The 15,475-nt window shown below is 44.5% G+C and overlaps 1 protein-coding gene across 1 annotated transcript in view; it reads right to left on the reverse strand.

Annotated features, from left to right (window-relative positions):
- The window catches only part of CTPS2 (CTP synthase 2), a gene marked incomplete at its 3' end in the record, with an annotated part of 73,972 nt that overhangs the window by 39,695 nt on the left and 18,802 nt on the right, over positions 1 to 15,475 (reverse strand). The window contains exons 8-12 of the mRNA XM_084258040.1: positions 14,472 to 14,604; positions 11,828 to 11,916; positions 10,827 to 10,921; positions 8,347 to 8,409; positions 8,197 to 8,240 (exon numbers count right to left, since the gene is read on the reverse strand). Of these exons, the coding sequence (XP_084114166.1) occupies positions 8,197 to 8,240; positions 8,347 to 8,409; positions 10,827 to 10,921; positions 11,828 to 11,916; positions 14,472 to 14,604 (424 nt within the window). The remainder of the gene's footprint in view (positions 1 to 8,196; positions 8,241 to 8,346; positions 8,410 to 10,826; positions 10,922 to 11,827; positions 11,917 to 14,471; positions 14,605 to 15,475) is intronic.

A 15,475-nucleotide genomic window follows, 5' to 3' on the forward strand; every position in this document is an offset into this window, starting at 1 on the left:
TCATCTTCCACAGCCAACACAGCTCCCCTGGATTTCCTCTGAATCACCTCCAGCACTTTCAGCCACAAAATTCCACTCCTCACGCCATCATTGGCTCCACCAGGGCAAGGATTTTTAATGTTGTTTCACTGACACAGTCCCGAGTCCAGTGAGGGGCCTGGCCCATGGGAGAGACTCAGTAGTTATTTCCTGAGGAAATGATTCTTTTTTCTTCTCACAAGTTTTATTGGTTTGCCAATCATTTACTTACCTATATAATTTGGGGAGTACACACACCTTCACCCCTCCATATGTGCGTGTGCTTCACTCACCCTCCACCAGAGCTCCGGCACAGGTACCTGTCACCTTCCCTCCCCTTGCCACTCCTTCCTCTACTCCCGCCATGGCTCCACCCTGACCAGTGAGTGAGTCTTGACTCTCCAGTTACTAAATATTGATTGCGCCATCACGCCACCCCACCAGCCAAGTGTAGCTACGGCCACTCCCACCCCCGACCTAGCTTCTGAGATTGCAGACTGAAGGGGGCATAAAAACGTGACGAGGTACCTTTTCCGGAGTCATTTCTCCCCTCCTAGTCCTCAATCTCTCACGCCAATCTTTTCTTCCCGAAGCACCCATTCTGTTGGCACGCCTTCAGTAACGGGGATGGTGCGCGCATGACATGACACAGTTGACAGGTATTATCTTACCGGTTCTCTTCAGGATTTTGACACTCGAAAACCTCCACAAAGTCACACCCACCTCCTTTTCCTCCTCCCGCTTCCCTACAGGTGCCATGTGTTCTAGCCAAGTTACTTGCTACTTTATCACCTCGCCTTGGACATTCCAGCCTGGCCTATGTCTCCCTTCCTTCCCATGAAGTCTCCAAGTCTTTGATAATCTTTCCTTCTTGCTGTGGCCCACAGTATTTTTCCAGATTCTGAATTCATAAGCATGTAAGGTCTGTGCAATACTGTGGCCACTAAATCAATGTGCCTATTGACATTTAAATTAATTAAAATCAAATACAATTTAAAATTCAGTTGTATTCCATAGCGCCGTGTGGCTAGTGGCCCTCATCCTGGGTGGCACACATACACTCGATCATAGAAGAACGTTCTAGATGACAACTCTTGCGGCATTCACAGGGCAGACTCTCACACTACCCAGTATGTTTGGAATCCCCAACTAAGCCACAAGCAGGGATGTGGGAGTAACTCATGGTAAGACACTGTATTTAGGACAGTATTTAAGGGGACAAGCTCCAAATCTAGTGATTTTTTTTTTCCATTTTAAAAATCTCTTTCGGGCCTCCCCTGGTGGTACAGAGGTTGAGCGCTGGGCTGCGAGGCTGCCCATGGCCTCTGCAGCACCAGTTCGTTCCCCGGCCGCCGGCGAGAGTCCCCCCCCCCAAAAAAAAACAAAAAACTCTTTCCACTTGCTGCATTTATTTCTACTGCAAAAAAAATCTTTCAAGTGATTGACATAACTAGGCAGTTCCTAGTGAGTTCAAGGTACAAAAGCTTCAAGATACATTAGCTATGAAGTACTCATTAGTCATTCATTTATTGTTAAGATTATATACTACCTGGTGTTCACTAATGGGGGCTCACCCCAGGCTTTGCCATCTCCTTTCAAAACGCAGACTCGGGAAGGTGGAGGGTAGGTGGAAGAGATGCCCTTGTCATTAGACAGCAGCCATCATTCCTGGAAGAATTCTCCAGAGAGAAAGAAGTTGCTGTGGCCAACGGCCTGACACTAACTCTGAGTCTATCATCCGCACAGACAGGCTGAAATGACCATAGGCTCTCGGGCTGATCCATAAAAAGCTATTTCACCCGGATTATAGTGTATTCTTGAGGACTGCTTTATGGGAGAAAATTCTAAAGCCCAAATTAGGCTCCAAATGACGTCTATAAAATCTTTTTGTTAGTTGGGAGAAGGCTACTTCGATGTTCTAAAAGCAAAGCAGTCTTCAAAGTAATAAAAGTTGCCTAAAGGTGACTCTAAGTGACTGTCTGGTTTTTCTTTTATCACCGTAACTTAATTTGCTATCCACATAAAGCTGTGGAAAGGTAACATGGAAGAAGAAAATATTTCAAACAGGGCTTCAACTGAAGACAGGAAAGTGTCATACGTTAATTATCCTTAATATATAACACAAATTACCCTTCACCTGAATTGACTTTTAATTATAGGCGACTATGTCACAAATCCACTGTGTCAGACAGAAAATTAATTTTGACTCTGAAAATCCCTGGGTCAAAAAGGAGCAGGAAAAGCCCTATGTATGATGAATAATTAAAACTGAAATAATATTGTAACAGGGTGGTCCCCAGGAAGGATTTGGGCTGCCCCTCTCCCTGCCCTGTAACTATATCAAATACCACAATCTGAAATTTCCACTTCCATCTGTGTAAAATGCTTCAAATCTCTCGCCTTTCCTTACTGAGACCACCACCCAGGTGTGCATGTGTGCTGACATGTTTTGAAAGTGGACAATGGATTCTGTTTTCAGGATGTTGTATCTTATGAAAAATCAGATTCGTAAAGCTACCATGTTCAATAAACAAAAGACAAATGCTAAAATTAAGCATAGCTACATACCTAAACCCCTGGTTGAGATCATTCTTCCTATCTGTGTCTCAAAAGCCAAAAAACTCCTAAATATTGGGCCTTCCTGGTGGCACAAGGGATTAAGTCTCAACACCATGAAGCAGTCCACAGTCACTGCAGCATGAATTCGATCCCTGGCCAGGGAGCTGACCCACATGGCACAGCAGACCTCTTCTGTCTCACCTGATGCTCCCCTCAGCAGTGTATTTCAGTCAATCTGCCTGTTCTGCTCCCCACTCTGTCTCTGGTGAATCTTCTCACCACCACCACCCCCCCCCCGTACCTCTGGCCTACACCCCAGTTCTTGTATGCATAAATAAATAAATCTTTAAAAAAAATAAAAAATTAAGTTCTTTTACACTAAATATGCTTTGTAATCTTCGTGAGCATGGATGGCCAGACTCCTGTAGAATGCACAAGTTTGGGGGGTCCCCCTGTCGGCGCACTAACAAAATGACACAATAAATCAATTTTAGTCACTCTCTCCGGGTACTCTGAGACAAAGACTCTACCTTCCCGCTTAGAGAAATATCTTTCTCCTTCATGTGATCGGATACCTCTTAGGTACCTGTCCGGCATGCCAACGTCTCTAGTGATCTTCAAAGCAACCATGACACACTAATCATGCATGACAAAAGAAGGGTCCGAAGGCACGTGAAGAGAAGCAGAGTATACCACCCCAAAATAAGCCTCTGTGGCAGAAGGATTATCTTGAGCTATTTAAGGATTATCTTGAGTTTTTAAGAAACTGCAGATGTAGGAGAAGCCCCAAACCCTGAGTGAAAGTTACTGTATTGTGAAGAACATTTACATTTATAAAGGAAATCTCCATTTGTAAAGGTGTCTCCCTCTAAGACCAGAAGAGGACTAAATTCCTAGGAATGCATCAGTGGAGAAGGCAGCAACTTAAATCTGCATAACAAACAGGCCTTAGTTTACTGTATCTCTCCCACTAACCTTCCGAAACTGACTTTCCTCCGGCTTCTTTCGTGTTTAGCTGAAAATGGTACTTAAGATGAGGACTTGCCGAATTCAGGGAGGTAACTTGAGTTCCTGGGCCTCTTCAGGTGTACAGGAGGCGTACGTGCTATTAAACTTCTGCCTGTTTTTCTCCCGCCTGGGGTCTCAGTCGGGAACTTGGAAGGGTAGCGGAAAAATTATTTTTCCTAGCCCACACACAAAACAGATTTTAATAGCAAATATACCCTAAAGGAGGCTTCTGTTTCCCAAAACTGTTTACTGTTTTAGCGAGAAAGGTCAAAATGACCATTCCCACTGTAAGTCATTGTTATTTTGCTCGTTTAAGTGAATCCCCGGGCTTCCTGGTGTTTGTTGCCTTCTGATTGTATTCCCGTAGTCTTTTTTCTTTAATAAGACTTCCCACCACCGTCACAAATGCTGGCTCTTAAGGCTATTTTTCTCCAACAAACTGATTGCAGGCCATAAAGATGTTCAGTAGCAATGAGGTTTTATTGTTCTCATCTCACTTATGAGCACAGAAGCTATCATCTCCTCTGACTCAGCGACCCCCCCCCCCTTTCCAGGAATCCAGCCCTGAAGTGTGTGTGGACACAAAGACATATGTACACAGATACTAATTTGCAGCATGATTTAAAGTAGCATAATGACGGACACAGCCTAAATATTCATCAATGAGGCTGATTAAGCAAAGAATGATGCAGAGAGCAGGGCGAGCTGTGGAATATCCCCTCGCATTGATGTGAAATGATCTGTAGAAAAAGCAGGGGGGAGGTATGGCAAGCAAGCCAGCACACGGATTTATTAAAAGGGGACACGTCCATAGGTGTGTGTGGATAGATAGATGGACACACACACGCAATCTTCTGCAGCATCACAAGGAAATGGGTAAAGGCTCTGGGAAAGGAAGTGAGATGAGATGGGGACAGATGAGTTTCACAGCTTTTCTATGGGGCTTTCTTACCCTGTATATAATTTTTTTTTTTAACACACAGTAAAGGATAGTCATGGAAGAATGAACCTTGCCAAAGCTATGTAACAGTGGCACCTACTGGTGAAATCACTTTCTAGGCCGAAGTGTTATCTTAGGAAAGAGAATCCACGGTTTGCCTGCATAGCCATGTCGGCCATTAATCAGGAAATATATTCCCATTAAAACCTCATAAGGAACTCTTCACTAGTATTGGGTCTTCTGAGCATAAGATTTAACAGGACCATCTGGCTGGGAAGTTATGGTTCATTATGGTCTGAATTGCGAGCTATAAAAGGAGTCAAGAATATTTCTATATTCTTCCATGGAGTGATGTACACTCCATAGAGTGCTATGTGAAAAAGGCAAGGCAGAAAAAAAAAAGTGCCACATTTTCTAAGAAGGAGAGGGGGTTATAAGGAGACATACTGGCTTTCTTCTATTTTTTTTTTCTTCTATTTTTTTAATCGAAAGGTAACCCATTTAAAAAAAATGAATGGCTGGGGACCTCCCCGGTGGCACAGCGGTTGAGCGCTGGGTTGCGAAGCTGCCCGCAGCCTCGGCAGTGCCGGTTCGATCCCCGGCTGCTCCCCGGCCACCAGAGGAGGGTCCCACATGGCGCGCAGACCTCTCCTGCCGCCCGCTGCTCCCCTCAGCAGTGTGCTTCGGTCCTTCTGCCTGCTCTGCTCCTCGCTCTGGCTCTGGTGAGTTCTCTCACCCTCCCGTACTTCTGACTGTACCCAGTGCATGTATAAACAAAACAAACAAACAAACAAATAAATAAATGAAAAACATGCCTCTATAAAAAAAAATTTTTTTTAATTAAATAAAATAAAAAAAATGAATGCCTGTCATAATGGGGGGGGGGGTGGAATAGAACTAGATTTCTCTAAATCAGTGGTTCTCCCTGGGGGCTAGTGCATCTGGGTCCCAGGAGATGTTTGACAAAGTGTGGAGGTAATTTCATTGTCACTCTTGGGGGTTAAGAGGAGTACCATTGACATCTAGTGGGTGGAGGCCAAGGAAGCTAGTAAATATCTTCCAGGGCACAGGATGGCCCCTGTGACAAAGAATGAGCTTGCCCAAGATGTCAAAAGTGCACATCTGCTATCTGATGAGGAAACTGGGATCTAGAATATATGGCGACTCTTACAACTTAATAATAAAAAGAAAAATAGCCCATTTTAAAAGCAAGCAAAGGATCTGAACAGATATTTCTCCAAAGAAGATATACACACCTAGGATGGCTATAATCCAAAAGACAGCTGATAATGAGGATTGATGATGTAGAGAAGTTGGAACCCTCCTACACTGCTGATGGGAATGTAAAGTGTTCAACTTTGGAGAACAGTCCGGCAGTTCCTCAAAGGGTTCAACACACATGACTACATGTCCCACATCCACTCCAAGCAAAATGAAAAATATGTCCACCAAAAAAAAAAAAGAAAAGATGTCCACCCAAAAACTTGTACAAGAACGGTCATCAAAGCATTATTCATAAGTCAAAACGTGAGAACAACCCAAATGTCCACGAGCTGATGGAATGGATAAATGAAATGTGGTATGTCCATACAATGAAGTATTACTCAGCAACACAAAGGAACAAAGTACTGACAGATACTACAACGTAGACAGAATGTGACATGATACTATGCGAAAGAAGCCTGTCAACAAACCCACGTATTGTATGATTCCATTTGTCTGGAATAGGAAATCAATAGAGAAAGCAAATGAAGGGTCGCCTACCGCCACTGGATAGGAAACTTGGGGGGTTCAGCCAAGGACACAGGGTTTCTTTCTTGGACTCATGAAAAAGCTCCAAAATTGACTACGGTGATGGTGGCACAAACCTGTGAATATGCTAGAAGGTCATCATTTTCAATGGCTACATTTTATGGTGTGTAAATTATATCTCAATAAAGCTGTTGAAAAAGCAAGCCCAACACAGCGGTTTGGTGTGGAGCCTGTTAGAGGCAGGTGTAAGACACAGAAGGCAGAAGAGGGATAAGGAAGGTGGTCAGAAGAGGCTTCCCAGGATGAACAGGAAGTTGCCAGTCATCAGGTTTGGTTTTGCTTATTCAATTAAATTTTTCAGTGGTTTTAATGAGATTCCAGGGAGGGGGAAGCTGTGTGAGGGACAGGGAGGCCACCATTGTCTGAATTAGCAACACAGCAGGTGATAGCACAGCGCACTTTGCCAAAAATCCTGGACTGAATATTTTACAAGGAAAGGAGTCAGTGGAAGATGAGGAGCAGCGAAACGGTTGTCACTTTTGTTTTCAAAAGACAGATGACCGCCAAAGTGGAAACTAGACAGACGAGGGACGAGTCTAGAGACAGGACAGCCCATTTATTTATATTAGCCATTATAAATTGTTGTCACAGTCAATTTAATCCTTTCCTAAACATTAAGCTTAAAAGTGCTACAAAGAGAAATCAGTCCAGGGTTGTGTCTCTTCAAGGCATAGCTGGCAAGTCGGGCTCTTGAGAACCAAGTGGCTTGCCGAAAAAATAATAACAATGAGTACTAATAAGACTAAATTCAGGGCTCCCTGGTGGCGCAGCGGTTGAGCGCTGGGTTGCGAAGCTGCCCGCAGCCTCTGCAGCACCAGTTCGATCCCCGGCTGTGAAAGGTCATGCAGGAGGCCGGAATGCAAAAGCCTACCAGGAAGCCCGCCTGGGGGCAGGAATGCGGATACCTGCCTGGAGGACTCAGACAATGAGCCTGCCCCCTCCCCCTACGAGTCCCTTCTCAGACAAAGAACCTCTACCTGCCCCACGAACCTCTACCTGCCCCACGAACCTTTTCATGCCCTACAAACTTTTCCCGCCATACGAACCCAACTTCCACCTGACCTCTCCTTACCCTATAAAACCCTGCTTCCCCCTGACAACGTGCGCGGCTTCACTGACCCCCACCTTGGGTCTGCCCGGGGCGCAATAAACTTTCCCTCCCTCTGAGAAATTTAGCCTGGCTCTCCTTTTCTTTACAGCACCGAACCTTTCAGGCTGCTCCCTGGGCACCGGAGGAGGGTCCCACATGGCGCGCAGACCTCTCCTGCCGCCCGCTGCTCCCCTCAGCAGTGTACTTCGGTCCTTCTGCCTGCTCTGCTCCCCGCTCTGGCTCTGGGGAATTCTCTCACCCTCCCGCGCTTCTGACTGTACCCAGTGCTTGTATAAATAAATAAATAAATCTTTAAAAAAAAAAAACAAAAACTAAATTCAGGGCCTCCCTGGTGACGCAAGGGGTTAAGACACAACCTATGAAGCTGTCTGCAGCCTCTAGCACGAGTTCAATACCCGACTGGCCAGGGTGCAGCCCACATGGCGCAGCAGACCTCTCCTGTCTAGCCCGCTGCTCCCCTCAGCAGTGTACTTCGGTCAATCTGTCTGTTCTGCTCCCCACTCTGTCTCTGGTGATTCCTCTTACTCCCAGCAACTCTGGCCTGTCCCCCAGCTCTTGTATGCACAAATAAATAAATCTTTAAAAAAAAAAAAAAAAAAGAAAAGACTGAATTCATATCTAATTTAAAATGTCCTGATGTTGTAAGGGAAAAAAAAAAAAAAGAAATCACAGCCCCTTTATGAGTTTAGACAAGAGCCAGAAATAAAATGACAATGATCCAAGCCAGAAAGATACACAAGCCACTCACCACAGGAACACGGGCATTTGGCTCAAATTCCGTGGAATCAGCATCTGAAGATTAAGAGACAGGTTCAATAATTCACTGATATGGCTGGAAAATCTTTGCGGTCATAAGAATTTTTTTAAATAAAAGGTTACTAGCAAATCCCAGACGTACCTTTCAAGTCAAGGCAGTTCCTTGCAAACTCGATCACTGCTAGTTGCATCCCAAGGCAAACTCCTATTTTAAAAAGCACAGAGACAGCAAATGAGCACACTGGCTCGCTCAGTACCATCTGTCCTTGTGTTTGCTGTCTCCTCCATCTAGAACGCAGGCTGCAGGAGAGCGCCACTACCTGCTGGGCCCCTGGCTGTACCCTCTTCCCTCAGAAGTGCCCTGCAGAGGCTGCAAAGGGGGTGAGAGGACCCAGAGTGGAGAGAGGAGGAACATGCAGTCAGAAGAGGACGGCAGAGCACAGGGCTAGGTGCAAAAGGCTCATCTGCCTCCTTCCAAATGTGTCCCTAAATCAGGGCGTACCTGTGGACTGCTCCAGGGCACCCTGAGGGTGTACAGGACAACCCCCCCCCCCCCCCCCCCCGCCAATTACTCAGAAGAGGCCTCCTTGAGAGGTCCCACTTTGGTGTGTGGATTATTTCAAGCTGGACTCAGTGGAAGCCCTGCAGGCTCAATAGAAACAAACTAAATTAAATTTGGTTTTTCCCTCCTGTTAATCTGTCTTATGCTAATTTAATTATTCGATCAGACAGAGAAAAACCCAGAAGGGTAGGGTGACAGTCCTCTCCTCCACTACAGCCTGATTCCTTTAGAAAATATGGAGAACACCCACCCTCACCCTGAACCCAAGAGGGTGTCTCCGTGGGCTGAGACTCCCACCTCCAGGTGATTTCACAGACTTAAATACAAGTTTTGCCTCAGGACAGCCGGAGGAGGGGACTGGCATCTCAGGAACCACAGGTCTGTGCCAGGCTGCCACAGGTGGGGAGAATGGGCGCCTCCCCTGTGGGCATGGGCATGGGGCAGAACAGGGACAGGAGACCCAAAATGGCAGTGAACAGAGAGCTCGGTAAGGAGAAGACTCAGGGAGCCCCAGATCATCAGTCACAGAGATGAACCCTTTGGCCATTCCCTGTGATCACTGCAGCCCCCCGGTTCTCTCCACTAAACTAATGCCACAGAGCATTCCAGGTGCTTTACAGACATATCCAAGACATCCAAGAGACTCAAAAGAGAGAGCAATCAATATAGCAGGCATGCCAGAACAAAAGTCAACAGGCATGAAACAGCTAAGCACTTTGGGGGGACTTCACAAAGTTCCATAAGGCTAGGACATAAAAGAGACTGTTAAAGAGAAATGTACCCTATGCCTTGTCAATTATCTGAAGAACACTACCCATGTTTAGAATAAAGCAGAACCAGATACTTCCAAAGAAAACAATGACCCAGATGATGGGAAAACAAAGCAAAATGTCAAGGTAAATACTCTCGGCTTCTCTTTTGAAAACAGATCCCAAGTGGAGAGCATCTAGAAAGCTAATCAAAAAACAGGCAGTGGGGAGAGGGAAGTCAGTGTACTGACAGTACAAGGCCCCAAAGCCCGTCCACTGGGTTGGTAAACCCAGAAATACCCCCCATGGACCACGTGAAACACAGGCTTTCCCCAGTCCCTCTTCTGCCTGAACCCCCAGTTGCAGCACCGCTGGTTCCCAGCAATGACCTGTTTCATCTGGTTTCATGGGTATAGAAGCCAGGCTGTGGCAATTTGAACAAAACCATTAAAAAGACTCAACTCTACCAAATTTGAACAGAGCTTTTTGTATGATGCTGGATAATCTTTCTCTATTACTTTTTCTAGAACAGGCAGAGAAATTTCAACTTAAACTGTTTTTTTTTTTATTTTTTTTAGGTAATTTTTTTTTTTTATAAATTTTATTGTTATATTCCCCATACAATTGCAGCCCCCCCATTCTGACCCCAATCCCTCCCCTCCCGCCCCCGCCCCCGCCCCCCTAAAAGTGTCTCTGGTTCATAGTTTTTTGTTGATTTTGATTTTCACTTTCTTATAGTTATTCATTTTCCTGGTCCCTTATTTAAGTTTTCTAGATTCCTGCTATGAGTGAGACCATCCGGTTAAACTCTTTTATTTTCCTGATTGGAAAGACCATTATGGAGATCTGTTGAATGGTTCTCGTGATGAGAAGACAAATCAGGGTGGGAATCGGGGAAAGTAAAGGCAGTTGTGGGCAGCGACTCCTTCCAGCCTCTTGCCACCCACCCAGAAGAGTGGCAACTTCTTCTAGGTTGGCCAACTTTTTCTATAAAGGGCTGGATAATAAAGATCTTAGGCTATGCAGACTGTAGGGTCAAGCTCTTCCATTGTACCACAAGCCGCCATAGAAAATATGTCAACAAATTGGTGTGGCGGTATTCCAATAAAACTTTATTTATAAAAACAGACTGAAAGCTAAGTCTGGTCTGCAGGATATAGTGTGTTCACCCCTCTAACAGACTACTTGGCACCTGATATTCAACTCTGAGTTCACACCTTTTATATTAACAAACCCTGTTAAATGTTACCCCTATTACATATCAAAAAATCTAATCAACTCATAGTTAGGATCCATAAACATGAGCTTTACCCAGAAAAGGTATCTTCTTCGACCTTGCCCAAGAAATCGCCTGCAGTTTTCCCAATGTTCCTCTGATGCCGAAGCCTCCTGGCACAAGAACACCGCTGCAACCAATACAAGATGAGGTTGAATTTGACATGATTTTTATTTTGAAAACTCTTGCTTTCAGCCATACAAGCTTAATGATCCCAAATCCAAGCCTCGGTACAACTGCTAGGGAATATGTGTGAGGTTGATTTTCAGAACTGACTACATGATTTCGCATCCACAACTTTCTTTTGAAATCCTCCCAACGTAATGAAATTGTGACAATTTCTCACAGCTGACCTTGATCTATATTTTCTGATAGGTCTTTGGGGTTTGTGAACACAATGACTGAGAAACATGACTCAATTCAAAATACCACTGGGGGAATAATCTGAATAAAAATAGTAAAGTTTCTTTTAAAAGCACTATCATAAAAAGGTTAAGATCTCTCTTACAGTCAGAAAGAGTTAATCTGGTAAAATCCAGCCTAAGATTTCAGGTTTTAATTACAAATGATGCATGAAAATTTCCTGGCTCGAAGACACTATTGAGACTTTCTAGACAAACACTCTCCTTTGAAAAAGACAAGTGTTCAAGAGAAAAGCCATGGACTCATGCTCCCTCCCCAATACAATGCTGCTGATTATTTACAAAATAAAACCTAGAATCAAATAATGTGGAAGAGAAAATGTAGCCAAGAGAGAATGGTTCCTATATTTAACTTTGCAACTTTGTATCAAACCACTTTCTTTCCAATACAATATCCTCATTCTCCACCAAATCAAACCACTTCAAATTGCACATGCCACAAGAATTAACATGGCACCTTTCAAAAGAAATTCAGTGTGAATGAGACATAACCACAAGTACTCCAAATTGCTTCTCAAAATGCACAAAATTGAGTAACTGGAGTAATTCAAATCACTCTAGGAAAAACACAATGGGCATTCCCTTCGCTAGTAAGGGTGCTCCCCAGTACTTACTCAGCCTTGCAGAGCTTCTGCCAAGCTTCATGGAATCTCACAGGGTCCTCAGATTTGGTGGTCTGCTCCAGATCAATGGAGTCTATGTACTAAAAAACATCCAACACAAAGATGTGCTATATGTACGCAGTGGACTACTACTCAGTCATTAAAAAGATGAAATCCTGCCATTTGTGACAACATGGGTAGACCTTGAGCGAGTTATGCTAAGTGAAGTAAGTCAGGAGAAAGATAAACAGGATTTTGCTCACGTGTGAAAGACAAACGGAAAAAAAAGACAAAGGAACAAAACTAAAAAAACCCCAAAACCTTAGACTCTGACAACAGAAGGGTGGTTACCAGAGTTGAGGTGGGAGGGAATGGATAGAGACAGCTGGCTGGGTGGCAGGCAGTGACTGACATCGGGTGGTGGGTGTGTGGTGAGATATACAGTTGCTAAGGTGAGAAACTCTACGCCCGGAATGTAGAGTGTTGTAAATTAATGTTACCTCAATTAAAAAAAAAAATCCAACCAATTAAAAGAACATTGAAGAAAAATAAATACTCGAAAAGGCTACAGCCATCTCACACCATGACACAATTATTCAGTAACGACTTAACTGCACAAACACTCTACCAAACATGGTGCTAGAAAAGCATGAGCTCTGTCTTGGGATCTTATCAACTCTCAGGAAGATGACGAAAGCAGACAGACAAGCATCCAGGCTAGACTGTGGTGACAGGAACGGGCACAGAAGACAGCGCTGGGGAAGGAACCAGGAGGCACCACCTACCCTAGGCCTGGATGCTGGAGGCAAGAAACAAAGGAGTGACATCAGGGAAGATGGCTGGGGAATTGACATCCACAACACCAGGTCCCGAGGGCAAATGGGAGCAAGACGAGCATGTATGTGCAGCTAAGGAGGGAGGCGGGAAGGTGTGAGGGGATAAAGGCAGGAGAAGAGGCAAACAGCTTGTATGGAGGAAAGAGAGAGAATGGGGGCCACCCCGGCACCTTCAAATGAGGCTCCACCACACAAGAGAAGTTTATACTTGAAACATGGAAAGATCTTAAGGAACAAAGAGTGAGTTTAGAAAAATCATTCTAGTACAATGTGGAAAATGGAGAAGCTGGGAAGAAGCCAGGCGAGATAAAGACAGCAAAAGCTGGTCTTAAAAAGAATATAGGGGGCCTCCCTGGTGGCGCAGCAGTTGAGCGCTGGGTTGCGAAGCTGCCCGCAGCCTCTGCACCGCCTGTTCGATCCCCAGCTGCTCCCCGGCCACCGGAGGAGGGTCCCACATGGCCCACAGACCTCTCCTGCCACCCGCTGCTCCCCTCAGCAGTGTACTTCAGCCCCTCTGCCTGTTCTGCTCCCGGCTCTAGCTCTGGTGAATTCTCTCACCCTCCCGCACTTCTGACTGTACCCAGTGCTTACATAAATAAATAAATAAATAAATCTTTAAAAAAAAAAAAAAAAAATATAGGACCGTGATTCAAACGGTACTTAGCAGAAGCTAATGTCAATGAATTCTGTTAAATGAAAACCATATACAATTCCTGTATATATTGTCCCTATATATCTATATTTAGTATTTCCCTTGCAAAAACTAGATAGGTATATTTGATACCTGCATATATCTTAAGATACACAATTTTAAAGACATTATAAAAGCTTGTTGGGGCCTCCCTGGTGGCGTAGGGGTTAAGTCTTAGTGCTATCAAGCTATCACCACTGTGGCCTGAGTTTGATCCCTGGCCAGGGAGCTACCCACATGGCACAGCAGACCTCTCCTGTCTCGCCCGCTGCTCCCCTCAGCAGTGTATTTCAGCAGACCTGCCTGTTTTGTTCCCCACTCTGGTGAATCCTCTCACCCCCCCACACCTCTGGCCTACACCCCGGTTCTTGTATGCATAAATAAATAAATCTTTAAAAGAAAAATACAGATTGGATTTCAATGCTGGAGAAGAAAAAGCTCTATTATCTTCTTGTTAGGTAAATGCCGTGTACTTACACTAGCAGGAAGTGTCTATTTCCCAGCACGTGCAAAACCTAGTATCAGAAATTGTGTCTTAAACCTCTATGTGGAAAAAGTGAACATAGCAGGCCTGACTGTTGGCTTAGAAAGGTCTGCTTATAAAGTTGGCCCTTGACTGACACCTGGAAACTTGGATTTGGAAAGGGGACTGATGGCTGCCAGACTGTGCCTAAAGTGTCTGTAGAAACAACATGCTTTCTGCTCAACGCGTGCCTTCCTTCTGGGAGTCAAGAATGTTGGTACTTGGTAGGTTGAGGTTGCCTACGTGATCAGTCCCCAATGAAATCCCTGGGCACTGAACCTCTAATGAGGTTTTCCGGTAGTCAGCACTTCACACGTGTTGTCACAACTCACTGCTGGGGGATCAATTGCAAGCTGTGACACCACTTCAGGGAGGCCTCTCGGAGACTTGCACCCAGTTTCCCCAGGACTTTGTCCTGCGTGCCTTTTGCGCTGGCTTTGTTCTCTATCCTTTCACTGTAAGAAATCTTAGCCACACGTCCAATTATACGCTGAATATCGTGAGTCCTGTGGAGGTGGTCGTGGGGACCCTCCAACCTGCTTCTCTCTGCAACATGCACTATCACGATGAATGGCGTGGATATCTGGAAGTCTGGCCAGGACTCACCATCAGTTTCAACTTGTGGTTGATGGCCAAGGCTGAGTGTTCCAGGGCTTTGAACACCGAGGCGTAGCAGTCCCTGAGCTTGGTGTATTTGCCAACCAGGGCTATGGAGCAGGTTTTCTGTAACCTCTCGTACCTAGGAAGGAAGACAAGCTTAAAGGTCATATGCATGTACCATAACATCACAAACACCACGACAGCTACCATTCTTATTCCAAGGCATTCTTATCCCTAAGACTGTAGACTAGACGAGGCCAGACTTTATGAGCTTGACTCAAATCCCCAACCAGCCCCAAAGATCCAAAATCTATATGCCAGAAGATTTCAAAATCATGAGAAGTCCAATACTGGCTTCCATAAGCAGGGACAGACATAAATCCAAGGAAAGTGTATCAGAGAAAAAATTAAAAGCATTGAAAATACTACATGGAGAAAATCTTTCTTTTTCTTTCTTTTTTTCATATCCACAGAGAAAGATGGATGCTAACTAGTTATGGTGCTAATCATTTCATGGTCTAGTCATGATGAGTCAAATCATTATACTGTATTCCTTGAACTTACATAGTGTTGGATATCAATCATATATCAATAAAACTGGAGGGGGAGGAAGCATTAAAAATAAAAGAGCTGTCCACATCTCATAAACATGAGTTGTCCTTAAATTCGTTTATAAGGTGACAACATATAAGACTGTGCATTCTGAGAGGCAACAGGCAACATTTCAATATTAACTTTGTAAGGTGACATTATGTAAGAAAATGCATTCCAAGTGTCTACATTAAAAATGGCTACATTCCCAGCAGGCCCACAATAGCCTGGGTATTCATGGCATGCCAAAAGAATGGTGCTAGGAGAACTATTTAAAATATTACAAGCCATTTACATCATTTTTATGAGAAAATCCCATTCTTGTAAGATGCTCGACCACATCTTACCATTAGAGACACAATCTTTACTGTTGCTTTTGTCAGGGAATCTGTTCAAAGGACATGAAAGATGTCAGGCCG

The sequence above is a fragment of the Talpa europaea genome (genome assembly GCF_964194135.1).
Source record: "Talpa europaea genome assembly, chromosome: X".
Classification (NCBI taxonomy): Eukaryota; Metazoa; Chordata; class Mammalia; order Eulipotyphla; family Talpidae; genus Talpa; species Talpa europaea.